Source organism: Rhincodon typus, chromosome 10 (assembly GCF_021869965.1).
Source record: "Rhincodon typus isolate 14 chromosome 10, sRhiTyp1.1, whole genome shotgun sequence".
Taxonomy (NCBI): domain Eukaryota; kingdom Metazoa; phylum Chordata; class Chondrichthyes; order Orectolobiformes; family Rhincodontidae; genus Rhincodon; species Rhincodon typus.
The window spans coordinates 44,495,104-44,511,057 of NC_063341.1; the positions used below are offsets into that span (position 1 = coordinate 44,495,104).

Consider the following 15,954-nt stretch of genomic DNA (forward strand, 5'->3'; position numbering starts at 1 on the left):
CTGTGTTCATCCAGCTCTGCACCTTTGTTATCTCTTATTTGTAATGTGACCCCATTTAGACACTTGAATGACACTCAAGATGCTAACAATAAGGCAATGACAATCAAGTTGCACAGTATTATTCAGTATTTAGTCATTAAAGTTAGCATAATGAATCAACATAGATTTTCAGATTTATGTTGTATTATGTGTTTTTAACATAATTTGTTTAAGAAAAAAGTGTATGTACTCAACTAGTACTGTGGTATGTACTTCCATCTGAACTACTGCTTATCCATAGCAACATCACACCAAGGTTTCCTAAAGGCCCTCTGATGTAATTAATCTGAACATTTTAATTTTCGACTGAGGATTTCAAATTACACAATGTTTATAATCCCAGAGGCTGCAGTTCCACAGTGGATTCTACTATAAGTAAAGCAGCTTTCAAAATAAATATCAGAATTTAGGTAAATGTGGGAGTTGTGCTGCTCTGAATCTGGGTAAGGTGAAAAGTGGAGTACTTCCGAACAGCTTTGGAACATATGTACAAGAGTCACTGGCCATTGAAATTTCACCAAGCTTTTGACTTTATTCCTGGTGACAGATTTCAGCAAAATCGTGCTCATGCTGACACGTGTAGTTTGAAAATCATTTCTGTACAGCAACGCCAAATTAACAAAGTGGACAGCCTCACCTCGGGTGATGTCCAAAACCAGGGTGATGCTGGCAGGCGCTGTAAATACCTCAAGTGGTGTTTTAGTTGTCTTAATTGGCTGCTCACTTCCTTGGAATGTTGTCTTGGTTTCATCCATTTGATCTTGTCATGAAAGGGAATATGCTGCGGGCGGAAACCTGCTGTGCACGTGGAAAAATTCCACCCCAGTTGCTGGCAAAGCCGTCTTTTGCCTTGATGAGATTCCCCCTTGGGGGCTCAGGCAGCTGAACATGCAATAACCAATTGTGAAACAATTAAAATAGAGTATGCTGAAGAGATCCAAATTGGAGGAACAGATAGGTTTTGAGGTTGAGGTGGGGGAATGTGGTGAGGTTATGGAGTGATGGAAAATGAGGATTAGGATTTTAACTTGAAACCCAAGAAGTGGATACTGATGTGAAACCGCAGATTAGATCAACTCTATTCATAAATGAATAGAACATTCGTACTGACAAAGGAATCATGATGGGATGGTTTTCTTTTGTATTTTAACAGGTTCAGACAGACTGAGGGCATTGTGCAGGTAGTGAATATTAACAAATGGAGAACTATTTCCAGGCTGAGGCATTTAACCTGGACAAAGTGTTGGATGAATTTGAGCAGAATCAAGGTAAGTTAATTTCTTCAAATGTGTATTAATGTTTTATCTTTATTCTGGAAGTAGAGAAGCCTTCCTTGAAGACTGTAGAGAGTGCGACTATATGCTGTTTTGGTCAGGGCTGAACCCATGAGCTTAATCTATCTAGCTTCCATAAGATAATTGTCAGTATCTACTCATTGCAATCCTGTAATTGTATCTCCAAGCTCCTCTTGGTATTCCTGGGGTATTGGCAACATGGCTATCTCTAGCTGCAGCTCCAAATTATTAAATACTGATGAACATTGTGGAAATAGTCTCTGTGGTGAATCCAGAGCTTTGAATGAAGCTGTATTCAGTCATTATTTGAGTAAGAATTACTCTTGTAGGACAGCATGCCAACTTTAACTGGTCAGAGGGAGGAGGAGGGATATGAGAGAAATGATTAACAACAATGCAAGTGAAATGGGTTCTTAATGTTTTGTTTGTGGCCCCTGGACTCCTTTTATAATCAGTAACCAGTCAATGAAAGGAACAGGACTGAACACTGAATAAGTAATAAAATAATTGTTATCCAACAGCCTCAAGCTCTCTAAATTTGCACAATTTGTCAGTTAAAAAGAATAGTAGCAGTTATTAAAATTTGAGTGCTTTTCATTCACCACTGAAGCAAAACCAGTCGTAGCTAAATTTTAGATAAACCATGCCAACCAATCTCCAATTGAAGTTGTTTTCTTTGCCGGTATGCATGAAAAGGTTAGTATGTCTCGTTTATTCCTGTGCTGTAAATAAATTCTGCTTGCGTGTTTTGAGATTTTTTCACCTGGTACTTGAGAGTTCACTTTTGGCACCAAGGTGTTCTAAGTGATCGAGGTCTTTACAGCTTCATGTGTCTGCTCTATAGTTCAATGTTGGGCCTATTTTAACATTATTTTGCATGTTGAATTTTGTCACTTGACACTTTGATAATAATCCACATTGACAAATGGCCTTGTGAAGGTTTTCTCAGTTCCTACAAAATAACATTGCGCAAAAGAGCAAATGTCAATGCAGAGAAGACTCCTACCTCTTGTATTAGCCCTGAAACTCCCACCACAGAAATGAGCCATTTAGTGCAACTAATGTGTATTTCCTCATGAAGTTAACAGTAGTATTTACGAATGTCCTTTGAGAACATTTTAGGAACAATTGAGCAACCAGTCGGAGGATTATTTAAGAAAAGCAAAAGGAACTTTATGCTTGTACTAGTTATATTAAATCTATTCTGGTTTTATTTCCAAACAAGTATGCAATATGTGGCTTTGGTGACCATCTAATCAATTTTGATATTTTAATATTTACTTTCCATCTTACCCAAAAGACTTTAAGTTGTGTAATAAACATTATTTAGTATCAGTTATGTTTTGAATTAGATTGGATTTGGCACTAACTATGTCTTATATAAATGGTACTCGACAACACGAGAGATCCAAGGTAATGCCACAAGATAATCTGTGACTCCACAGTCATGTTAACTACACATTATGCATTCACATATATGCAGTGTAATCCTAGTTCAGAGTTTGGTGCTTTCTCCCTTAGTCCAACTGTACCTATTAATTGAGGATTTATTGGTTTTGCCTATCACAAATTTTAATGTTGTTTTATTTATTTGCGCAACATGGATGACTCTGGCTGCCCAGCAATTATTGCCCATCCCTAGTTGCCCTTGAGAGGTGTTGATAACCTGCTTTCTTGAAGTGCTTTAGTTCATGTGCTGTCAGTAGACCCGCACTGCCCTTGGGGAATTCCAGGATGTCCCAAAAACCAGCAGATCATATCTGACGTGATGTCCCTTTTGGCTGTTCGTAACAAGCGAGATGATGACTGCATCCAATCAGCCCACATTTGTAAAACTTGCAACATGGTGTCTAACATTAAAGAGATTCTGCCCTTGCGACATTTTCGGGATAACCCAGAATGTGCAACCACCAACTCTGGATTGTCAGTTGGGCTTGCAGTGTAACACACTCGTATTCTGGAAGCAACCTGTATTAATGTACAGGACCCTGTTCTTTGCAGAGAGAGCGTTTTTATATGCATGTGCCAGTTTCAACTCAACAAAAAAGGTAACAGCCATTTTGCTGGTGATTTTCTCAAAGCAGTGACCTGACTAATTAGAAACAAGTTGTCCTGTTTTTTAAAAAAAATTAACAAACCTAGCTGTTTACTACTAATCCACAATGAGTGCATTCCCCTTGGCAAGGCAGTATACTGAGGTCATTTGCCCATCAGTCTGCCTTCTCTCTTCCTGTGTGGAATAGATATTAATTTTCTGCTTGAATTTGTATTCCTGTGAAACGTCCTAGTGAGTGCAGGACAAAAAGTTTTTTTTGAGGTGGGGGAATAATCTCTTTCAGCACTACTGTCTTTTAACAACTTCTTTTGGATGCATTGTTGGTCAGGTTAAATAGGAATATTTCAATGCCACATGTTTTGTGAACTTGAAATTTTTGCCAGTGGAAGTGAAAAACAGAAGAGATCCAAGGTAATGCCACTCGACAAGCTAACTCAGCAGTCATGTTGACTACACGTTATGCATTCACATACATCCAGTGTATTCCTAGTTTAGAATTTGGTGCTTTCTCCCTTAGTCCAACTGTATCTATTAATTTACTATTTATTTTAGTGCTGTCTGCCCTTTCCCAGCATTTTGTGTACTCTGATATTACTTCTTGATGGTCACTCTCCCCACAGGATTCCATAGCCTCGAATTAGTTTAAACTCCTCCCCAGCAGAAGAAACAAAATATCTTTCATGGAACTCCGTCTTGGCTCTATTTAGATGCAAACCGTCCAACTTGTATCAGTGCCATCTCCCCTGTAGTCAATCCCAGCGCTTCAGGAATCTAAATACCTCCTTCCTGCACCATCTTTCCAACCACACATTCCTGTTTCTGTGTTTTCTTGCACATGGCACTGGGAGTAATTCAAATACTTTGGAGTTTTGGCTTGTGAAGTTTGTACCTTGCACCCTAAATTCCGATTGCAGGACCACATCCCCTTTCCTACCCCTGTTGTTAGCAGCAGTGTGAACATGATCTTTGCTGTTTGCCTTTCCCCAAAAGAATGTCCTACACCTATTCTGTCACACCGCTGCCCCGAGCACCAGAAGAAAAGCAGACCATACTGGAGTCACTTTGGCAGTTTTAAGCGTGTGTGTGCTCCTTTTTAACTAAAGAATCTGGCATCATTACTGCCATTCGTATCTTCTTCCTCCCTTCTTGTAGGGCACCTGTGGTGGCAGTTTCTTGCTGCGGTCTTTCAAGGATTCATCACTGTCACCAATTAAGAGAATAGAAAACTGGTAAGCGGGATCTGTGGAACCTCCTGCCTCCTCCTATTGGACTACCAGGCAGTCACCCATCCACTGTCAGGCTCTTTGCTAGTTAGTTGTTTTCCTTTGGGGAAATATGCCACTCCTCGCGTTTCCATGCAACTATCTTTTTCAGGATGGGCACTAAATACTAACTTTTTTATAAGCATCCTAAGGACAAATTTAGCGTCCAATACTTGAATCTCTATTTCCTGAATATGTAGAGAATGGAGGTTTATAGCTAGAAAGAAGCATTTGGATACCCCACCTCCCCTTCCCCTTACTCCCCCTTCTCCCCCCCCCCCCCCCCCCCAAAAAAAATGTTGCACGCTGTCCTTACTTGAAGGTATATATTGCTGTTCTTTCACAGTTCCTGGATTTTGAATTAGCAACATTCTCCCCAATAGCACTAAGTGTACCTATATCTCAAGGACTGCAGCGGTTCAAGAGGCAACTCCTCACCATCTTAAGATGATTAGAGATGGGCGACAGATGCTAACCTAAACATGAACAATTCCTTTTCAATAAAATAGTGTAGTTTTTTCACTTTTCATGAGGGTATTGTTAGCTAGGTCAGCAATTATTGCTCAGTTGTAATTATGCAGAGTCTGGTTAAGAGCCAACCATGCTGCTGCAGATCTAGAGTCACATGTATGTCAGAGCAGGTAAGGATGGCAGTTGCCATTTCTAAAGGACACTACTGAACTAGATGGGCTCTTCCTGACAATCGACAAGGGATTAATTGTTATGATTAGCCCTTAAATACAGGTTTTTATTGAATTCAAATTCCACCATCTGCTGTGGTGGGATTTGAATCTGGCTCTGCAGAACATTATCTGTGACTCTGGATTAACAGCCGAGCGAAAATACCACTAGGCTGTCATCACCAAACATCTACAAAGCACATTCAATGTAGCAAAATGGATGCATCAGATGGATGTGCCAATTAACCCAGCACGGTGTTTGAGGTGAATAGAGAAATTTCACAAACGTTTCCTGTAGCTTCGTAGAAGGCTTCTGGAAGTAGTAGGTCTGAGAAGGGCACTGGGGGAATACTGCACTGCTAGAGATTCTCACAGATGCACTGATAAACCAGTGCCCCATATACACCCTTGGGTAATCCCTGATTATTTGAATCGGAGCAGAGATATTCTGTCAGTTACCTAACCAACATTTATTCCTTAACACCTGAAACAGACAATCTGGTCATTTTTCGCAATGATGTTTGTGGAACCTTGCCATGTGCCACTGACTTACTGCTTTATTTTCAACATTACAACAGTCTAAAAGTGCTTAATTGTTTGTAAAGCACTTTCTAAGCGTTCAATCCATATACTCCATCTCTGCCTAATAGAATCATACTGTACAGAAGAGGCCCTTTGGCCCATCAGGTCTACTGCTAAAGCTATGCTAGTCCCACTTTCAAGCACCAGGTGCATAGCCTTGGGTGTTATGATGTTTCATTTCCTTCACCTCCCACTTTGTAATTTTATTCCATAATTTGACCGTACTGATTGAAAGTTTAAAACAAACATTTATGTGCTTGTTCATTAAACACTGATCTGTATAGTTTCAGCACTTTGTTTTATTTCACATTTCCATTTGTTTAATTAGTCATTAAAGTTGATAAAATCAAGAAATTTAGCTGCCTTTCATTTGAAATCTCAATTACTCAAAATTGAAGTATTTTCATAATGTAGCTCAAAAGTTATCTCTACTGATTTGGAGAATTGGAGTGCATAAATTTAGGATTATCAGAAGGTGGGAGAAACATAAAGTAGATTATAGGGGTGTGGATTGTCTTACTAGAAAATGTGGAATTCGAATCTAAAATAACACAAAATGGACCTGGATACATATATGCTATGTAATTTTTATTTTGGAACGGTGTAGGAAGGAGCAAGGAGATGAGAGCTTTTTCAGGGAGGTGGTGTATGGATAAAATGACAAGTTTGCTTAAGATCTTAAAATTCTATGGTTTAACACTTGAATTTAGTTTTCGTACATTTTCCATATGTCATGTTTTTCTTTTTAGTAGTGTATTGATGTCTTCTATTTTAGGAATTTCATGTTTAGGTTTTCCATCACTGAAGATGCTTGCTATGTGCTGTGCTTTTATTAAATTGATGAACAGTCCCATTTGATTGAGTTACATTTTATGCATCAGCAGAGAAATACTTTTAATGAAGGCTTATGTTCAGCTGAATCATTCATAGGATCAGAAAAATGCATCAAAAGGAGGAGACCATTTGATTTGTAATGTGTGCGCTGATCCTTTGAAAGAAAGGTCATGCTTAGTCCCCCATTCCTGTTTTATGTCAGTAACCCTGTATATTTCTCATCTTCAAGTACCTGTCTAACTTGCTTTTTATAAATAATCTTCTTTTAAAATCATTTCTGCTTGCTTTCAGATACAGTTTCAGATCTTGACAAGAAGAAATTTCTTGCGTTCTTCCTTCTTAATCCTTATCCAGTGATTTTTGAATTCATGAGCTCTGGCTTTTGATCCATTCTCCAGAGATCTGTCTCCTCATCGTTATTTTGAAAATTTCTGTTAGATTTGCTAATAGATTATTTAAACTTCTATTCCAAAAAGGATCACCCTAACTACTACTTTGTTTTAACATTATGGCAAACCTCATCTGTACCATTTCTAATGCTGTCACGTCTTTGAAGTATGCCATCTTGAATTGCCCACAGTTTTCCAGTTGAGGCCTAACCAGTGACTTGTAAAGTTCTAGCTCTGTTTACTTACTGCAAACAAGCCTTATTACTTCTCTGTATAAATTGAGGCTTCAGTAATATGCTGTGAAATCATTTGTATCTTGACTTAAATATTTGTATCTTGCGTAAATTTGGATTACCATTTTTAAGGGTATTAAATATAAATGACAAATTAACATTAGTAACCAAATGTAAGATAAAGTGGAAATTTCATCCTCTTAGTGGATATCTTCTCGTGTATTTTTGTGGATGGTTCATTGGTTTACCAAGAGTTGATTCAAGAGGAGTGAATGAATGACCAATGTGTATTTGACAAGGATATGTTGACAAAACTAAATGGATATGAAGAATTAAAGCAGGTTTACATTTTAATAACAGGAAGATTTGTTTTTGTTTTTCTTGCTTCCAGATGAGACTGAGTCACCAAGTGTTTTTGAAGCAAAATGGAGTCAGATTTTGGATCCACCCTCTCACCTGCTGTCACTAAATCCAGCCTTATCTAATGTGAATATGGCAGCATTATCCAGTGAGGTGCAAGCCAGACTAAAATGCCACTCTTCATCTAAATCTGAAATTGGACTGTGTGGAAGAGGGGATCATTGTCATAATGGAAATAATACCACAGGAAATCTCGTGCTTGATATACCTCGAACTAATGCAGAAGGAGTCCCTGAGAGGAACAAAAATAAATGCGAGCATTGGTCAAATTCTTCTGAATCATCAGTGAAGCCTCCTTGTGAAAATGAACTATACTTTTCTGAAGACATGAATTCTTCGAGTGTATTTGGGTTAATTGTGCAAAATTCTGACAGCCAGCTATCTCAGTGTGGTGTACTATTGCAGGAAGACAGCTCAAACAATCAAAATTTGTTGAATGTCAGCAGCTTTGTAGTAGAAAACGCAAACCTGCAAAGTGGCCAATTGTCATCAGACATGAATGGTCAAACTGAGAAGACTGTTAGTCTGAAAATTATTGAACAGTTGAACACAAACTGTACAGATGAGATGTGTGTGAAATCTTCATTTGAAAGTTTAAGGAACTGTGCCGATTTGGAAAATGTATCTCCTAATTCAAAGGAGTCTTGGATGGTAAATGATTTATCAGTTAAAATTTGTGAACGGGATGTAACATCTGGGTTGGATGGTGATACTGGAATAAATGAAGTAAGTGATTCCTTTTCCAGAAATACTGCAAAAAATGACACTGCTGTAGAATTTGAAGAAAGGTCAGTAATGCATGTTGAAAATAATATAGTGGTGAGAACTGAAGATGATGTGGATGGAGACTTGCCTGAAATCACTAATACACAGATATTGGATGACCTGGATAATTTTACTGGGCTAAAAATAAACTCTGAGAAAACACAACCTCAACGACATGATATCTGTACTGTAAATAGCAACCCAAATCTGACGTCAGAACAATATAATTTGTCAAATAGTGGTAATTATGGAGATGATGGTCACCATTTTGAGAGCGGTGTCAGTAGTATGAGTGAAAGTATTTGTCAAAAAACCAGAGAAAGCAATGACAATCTGTTCATGCAGGGATGTACTACTGACCTGTCTTATGCAAGTAAACTATCATCTTGCTCTGAAGTAATATTTAACCAGGTAATTCAGCATGTGAGACAAAGCAATCATCAAGCACTGGAAGACAATGCATTAGTACAAAATGGGGTTATGAAGGAAGCCTTTGGAAATAATGATGAGATTGTTTTAGTTCTAACAGAGCCATTAGCGGACACCGTGGTTCCGAGTGGTGATTGGTTAGAAGGTTCAACTACTGTGTGTGCTGATATGAAGGAACAGGTTTCAACACCTTACTGTTTATGTGATGGATTAGACTCTAGATCCACCCCAGCTTCAGCCACAGCTTGTGTTTCTAAACCTTTGCCTTTAAAGGAGGATTCTGTTACTGAGGAGAAGGAGATTGAGGAGAGCAAGTCAGAATGTTACAACTACATCCAACACCGGGAAAGTGATGCAATGGAAACAGGATTGATGAATGGTTTAACCACATTAAGTATTTCTACTGATATTGCTGATCAATTAAAAGACAACTATTTTAACACTCCCGCCCAGTCTGCTGCAATAACTTGTGTACGAGAGAATGCGGCAAAACTAGCTCTGAATAACGGACAGCTAGTTAGTATTCCGTTTGGAGGTGCTCGACCCAAACAACCTTTGAACCTCAAATTACAGATCCCAAAACCTTTGACTAACCAATTATTGAATGACTTGGGATCCGCCAACCCGGACAACAATACAAAGAACAAAAATGTAGGTTTTGCTGATAAAGCTGAGCCCCTGGAAGATTCCCTCTTGTGTGCTTTGAATGGTAGTGCTTTAGTACCAGATTGCAGCGTTAACAGTGATGATTTAGGTGTGTTTTATGTTGGGGCTTCTAAAGATATCAAGTCTGATCATACTTCTGGATCTGAAAGTCCAGATAATGACCTAGGAGCTGGACAATTTCCAGGAGCTCTCAGGAAGCCATTTCCATCTCTAGGTGATGTTGCTCCAGTATGGGTGCCAGATTCCCAAGCACCAAACTGCATGAAATGTGAGCAGAAGTTTACATTTACAAAGAGGCGACATCACTGCAGAGCTTGTGGAAAGGTGAGTTAATTTGGATTGAGTGCAGTTACATTTTTCAAATTTTGAAAATTTGAGTACCTTTTTATTAACCAGTGTCTGTGGCATCAGGAGTGTGCTGGTTGATGAAATATTCCAGTTGGTCAAGATGTTCACATAATCAATGTAAAAACGCATGCTTAATAATAGAAATGTAATGGGGACAGTATACACATCACTGTTTATATTTTATTTACAGCATTAATCACCTTAAATAGTAAGGCAACTTTGCCTTAAAATTTTACTTATCGGCAGAGAGCCTTCCAACTGACTAGTCCGAGATCGTGATAACCCAGTAAACTTCTTGTATTTCAGGTTTTACGTAGTTGAGTATGTACTTGGGGAAAATTTACCAAGGATGGATATTATTTTAAGCTACCGTTGTTGAGAACAACATTATAATGGTAACTAACAGGCGTTGTCTTGTTGTTCTTCAACTCCTCTGGTTTGCTGCAGAAATTTAGTGATGTGCAAGACCAACTGAAATGTTGCTTGTGTTTTTTAATCCCACTTTTTTCTTCTCCTGGGTCATTGCTTGATCCTATTCAGCAGATTGGGCCTAATGACTACAATGGATATTTAAGTTCCTTTTATCAGTGCACACGCATAAAATTGTTAATTTTTATTTACTGTTCTTCATCTCTGTCTTGTTACTTTGTTGTCTTTAATGCTGTGGGATTTGATCTTTTTTGCGTTTTTTTTTTAAGTACATTATCAAGCTGTTACAATCAAAACCTATGTAACAGTGATTTTAATCCCTTTCTGTCCCTTGGCATCAGTGTACTTTAATAGATTCTTTTGTCCCATTTGAGGTGAAGCAGCCATCTCCATTTGCTGAGGTGGACATAATGTAGACTGTTGTGCTGTTCTCATCTACATACCTAGTCACCACCTCTGGAAAAATACAATCAGACTTTTATAATATTATCTCACCCTGACCAAGTCCTGTTGACTATCCTTGATTAATATGTCCATCAGAATTTTTTCAGTTGTTTCATTACCAAAAATGTTAAACTCACTGGCCTGTAGTTTCCTGGTTTATCAATATCACCCTTCTTGAATAATGGTCCTCCAGTCCTCTGGGCACCTCTCCTGTGACGAAAGAGATTGTAAAGGCTCCGACATGAATTTTCACAATCCCTTTTTCCTTGCCACCTAAGTCGGCTTTGGATATATCAACTGCGCCTGGAGATTTATTCCTCAGTTCTGAGGAAGGGTCACTGGACCTGAAACGTTAACCCTGGATTTTTTCTTCTCCGATGCTGCCAGACCTGCTGAGCTTTTCCAGCAACTTCTGCTTTTGTTCCTGAGGATTTATTTACTTTCAAGCGTACTAAAACCTCTAATACTACTTCCCTTTCGATGCTAATTTGTCCAAGTATATCCTAATCCCCCTCCCTGATTTCTAAACCGACAATATCTTTCTCCGCTGTGAATACAGATATAGAAAATACTCATTTAAAACCTCAGCTGTCTCTTCTGGCTGCACACCCAGATTGTCATTTAGCCCTGAATGGGCCCGACTCTCTCCCTGGTTAATCTTTTAATATTCTTGCAACATGTCTTTTGGATTTTCCTTAATGTCGTCATCCGTGTCTTTTCATGCTCTTAATTTCTTTTTTAAACAATCCCCTAGACTTCCAATACTCTAGGACAAGTAATGTTTTGAGCCTTCTATATCTACCAAATGCTTCCTTTTTCTTATCCAATTCTGTACACTCCTTTTGAAATCCAGGGTTGTCTGGACTGGTTTGTCTCCCCCTTCACCTTTTTTATGTGAACCTGTTGGCCCTGCATTGTCCTTGCAAGCCTTTTGAATGGTTCCCATTGCTCTGATGTTGATTTTCCTGCAGATGGTTACTTCCTATCCATTTTAGTCAGACTCAGTCTGGATTTAAAGTCAACATCTACTGCTGGAAACTGTTGCAAGTTTTTGTATGTGCGAGCTGGTTAAGTATGGTCAGTGTAGTGATTATAGCAAGGTTAGCCAGGTGAACATCATAGAATGAGTTGCCTGATTGGACCAGGGTAACAGTCCCAATCAGGGAGCCCTGGCTAACAGATATAGACGAGTGTCAGAGGTTCTGTTCACTCTGAGAAATGATACTGAGGAAGCTGGATCAGTGTCAAGGACTCACCTCGTGTAAATAAAGGGTGACTTGGTGATGGGATATTGGCACCTGGAGTTAATTCCAGCGGTGATGAGAATGGGATTTCGTGTATCGTCAGCCTGTGCAATTTTTCAGCGGATGATTGAGAACGTTTTACAAGGTCAACCCCAGGACCCCGTTTATCTAGATGATGCAGTATTAACAAGGAAGATTAATGAGGAGCACTTGGAGAACTTGATCATAGTGCTTAGATGTTTCTCCCAGGTGGACTATGCCTTCGGGGGGGATAAAGGTGCTTTCCAGGCACCCCAAGTGACCTGCTTGGGCGAGAGTCAACACGACCAGGTTACATCCATTGGACGATAGAGGGAGAGTGATCAAAGGTGCCCCGGCTCCCATGTCTGTATCAGAGCTTGGGTCTTTCCTTGGGCTGGTGAATTATTGTGGAAAAGTCATACATAACTCATCCTGGCATCTTTGCATCATGCCTTAAAAAAGGGTCAACCTTGGAAATGACCGCATAGCCAAGCCATAACTTTTTTTAGGGAAGTGAACAAACAGCTATCATCCTCCAAGGTTTTGGCACACTGATCCCAGGTGAGATCTGGTATTGACATGTGATGCCTCCCTGCATGGCCTCAGAGTAGTGTTAGCTCATAGATGGCCCAATGGAAAGGAACGCTCAGTAGCTTATGCATCCAGGACTGTGGCTAATGCAGAGTGTAAATATGCCCTGATAGAGAAGAAAGGTTTGGCAGTCATACTTGGAGTTGGGAAGTTCCACCAATACCTTTTACATGCCTAAATTTGTTGTAATAATAGACCAGAAGGCCAAAAGAGGACAAGGTAGTGCTGCCCATTGCTTCAGGCTGAATTCGGTGGTGAGCTCTAATACTATGTGAGCATAATTACAAATCGTCTGGGAGGCCAAGTAGCAAATGAGGATATGTTGAGCCACCTCCCACTGGCGGATCCCACTGCCACTGGAAGAGCCTGTAATAGTTTTTGGACACACTTCTAGTCACAGCTGATAGTATCAGACTTTGGATGCAGAAAGATCCGGTCCTGGAAAAACTGAAACAGCTGGCGATGTGAGAAACCGAAGTGCTATCACAACCAGAATTGGGACCTTTTCAGACCTGGAGAGACTAGATCATAGAGGGCGGTATGTTATTATGGGAAGCAAGAACGATTGTCCCAAGCCAAGGTTGCTGGTGGACACCTGGCTGAACTCCACCAGGATCATCCACAGTTTCCAAAATGAAGATGTTGGTGATAGATTGTCTGTTGGCCAGGATTGGATGCAGACTTTGCCATGTTGGTGGGGCAGTGCCTAGAGTGCCAACAAGGACAAAATTTACTGCCACCATCTTCTCCACATTCATTGGAATAGCTGGGTAAATCCTGGACTTGGTTACACGTTGACTATGCAGGTTCTTTTCATGGGTTCAATGTTCTTAGTTGTTGTGGTCGCCTACGCAGAGTGGCTACACCTGCATAGAGTTCATTTGTCAAACACCAGGAAGTTGATAGACAAAACTGTATCTTTTGCAATACACAGCTTACTGGAAGTGTTGGTCAGAGATAATGGGCCCTCATTTACCAGCAGGGAATTTGAGTATTTCCTAAAGTCCCAATGGCATTTGACATGCAAGGATATATAAGCTCCATACCTTCCATCAGCCAATAGTCTGGCAGAAAGAGCAGTCCAAACTTTGAAGGCAGACTTAAAGAAACAGCCTGGATACTTCACTAGATACTAAACTGTCCCGGTTCCTAATTGATTATAGGACCACTCCTTATGCAAGTACAAGGATAGCTCCGGCAGGGTTGCTAATTGGGAAAACGGGCATGGTCAACACAAGGTCAAGTCCAGAGATGCACAAACAAAACACAAGTTGCTGGAAAAGCTCAGCAGGTCTGGCAGCATCTGTGAAGAAAAAAATCAGTTAACGTTTTGGTTCCTGTGACCGTTTGATCATCAGAACCCTCCATGATGCATAAAGTTGGGGTAGGTGCAACTGTACTTAACTAGCAAGTGGATCATATGAAAGCTGCAAACCCGCAAATGGCGTAGGAGCAAAACATGTCTGGTTCTTCGACTACCTTTCTGACTGTTCCGGAACTTGTGGGTTTTCCCTCTCCAAGTGTTGACGATACTTTGGAATCCGAGATGGCCATGGTGGTTTTGCCACCTGAAGAAGAGAATGAATTTCCTTTTGAGATGCTGTTGGCGCAAGAGGCAAGCTACTGTGTGTTGCCTGTTGCCTGTTGCCTGCATCAGAGGCAGAGTTGGTGGAACCTGATCCAGTGCAAAAATGCCCCAGGAGGTGCTACAAAAAAAAAAAAACACTTGTCATTGGACTCGGAGGGAGAGGCATATAGTGATTGTACTGAGGTCAGCCAGGTAGATCTCAGAATATGGATTCCTTAATTGGGGCTGTTAATCAGGTCCAATCAGGAAGCTCTGGCTGACAGATTACAAAAAACAGGAGTGTCAGAGGTTCTGTTTTCTCCAAGAGGTGGCTCTAAGGATGCTGCATCAATGTCAAGGACTTCTAGTGTTAAGGATGACTTGGTGACAGGATACTGGCCTCTGGCATTATTTTAGTCGGTTACCTTAGTTGTTGTGACAGATGAAATGATGTGTTGGTGTTTTATCTCACCTGCAAGAATGGCCCCAAGTGATCACTCTTGAAAAGTGCTCAGTCTGCCTTTGGTTACTTGGAAGGATGAGGTATGGTGAAAAGTTTGAGTAGCATATGATGCTGGTTTCACACTGCTGCCATAAAATAACAACATGAATGGTGTGGGTCACTAATGCTGTCATCAAGCAAAAATGTTTTTCCTCCCTCATAAATGAGTAATGTGGTATATGAATTTCATTGTCAGTGTGATGCCTGGTATGTAGATTATACATCCCAAAGACTGGTAGATCATTATCAAATAGCATGCCCCTTCAGCTTTTGTTGACCAGCAAGGACTGACCATTCCCAAACAGCACGTGCTTGCGAATCCCTCAACAGTGCCTAATGCTGGATCTGATTCTGCAATTGGACAATGTTTACTGAATAATCCTGGATCTGGCAGAAATTGCACTGACAACCAATTTAAGCTTGTCAGTTGGGCTTAGTGTGGCGTACCTTTTTGTGCACTGAAACATACATAAAAATATAGGACTCTGTTCTTTGCAGACAGAGCATGTACATAATGAAATGTGTCTTTCAGCAGTACTCGGTGCTTTACTACCAAGCACTCACTTATGGCCCACAGTGCCTTGAGAATACTTGTTTTTCTGCTGCTAGATCTGTTCTGAATTTATCCTATTTGACACAGTGGTAGAGAGTACTCTCTGTGAAGACAGGACTCTGTGATGACCACTCCTATCAATACTGTCGTAGACAGAAGCCTCCAGATCTGATTTACATTGGTGAGCTGGAGTTCAGTTTGTTCTTGCAACATGTGCCAATCTGGCTGCTCATTCAGCAGTGATGCTTTTGAAACATTCCCAGTCATAACATTTGAAGTACCCCATCCAGAATGCATTTGTGTTCTTGCTACCCTCGATGCTGCTTTTGGGTGATGTTTAATGTAGAGCTGTGTCTCATTGGGTGAGGCAGGACAGTCAGTGATAATCAGTAGGAAGTTTCTTTGCCCATATTTGAGCTGATGACCTGAGACTTTAAGGATTTAATGAGTTAACGTAGAGGGCTCCCATGGCTGGTATCTCCTAAATGTATACCTTGGTGCCCGCACTTCTGGCATTGCCTTACACCACCAGCAAGACTTAATTGGGGGTGGTGATGGAGGACTAATTGACTTAAGTTGTGATTCAATAATATCCTGCAACACAA

The 15,954-nt window shown here is 40.2% G+C and overlaps 1 protein-coding gene across 2 annotated transcripts in view; it reads left to right on the forward strand.

Annotated features, from left to right (window-relative positions):
- LOC109921918 (zinc finger FYVE domain-containing protein 9-like) overlaps nt 1-15,954 on the forward strand; it is a 100,363-nt gene that overhangs the window by 36,336 nt on the left and 48,073 nt on the right. For both annotated transcript variants that reach the window (XM_048601677.1, XM_048601678.1), the window contains exons 2-3: nt 1,193-1,307; nt 7,762-9,974. In XM_048601677.1, coding sequence (XP_048457634.1) covers nt 1,238-1,307; nt 7,762-9,974 — 2,283 coding nt within the window. In that variant the 5' untranslated portion in view covers nt 1,193-1,237. The remainder of the gene's footprint in view (nt 1-1,192; nt 1,308-7,761; nt 9,975-15,954) is intronic.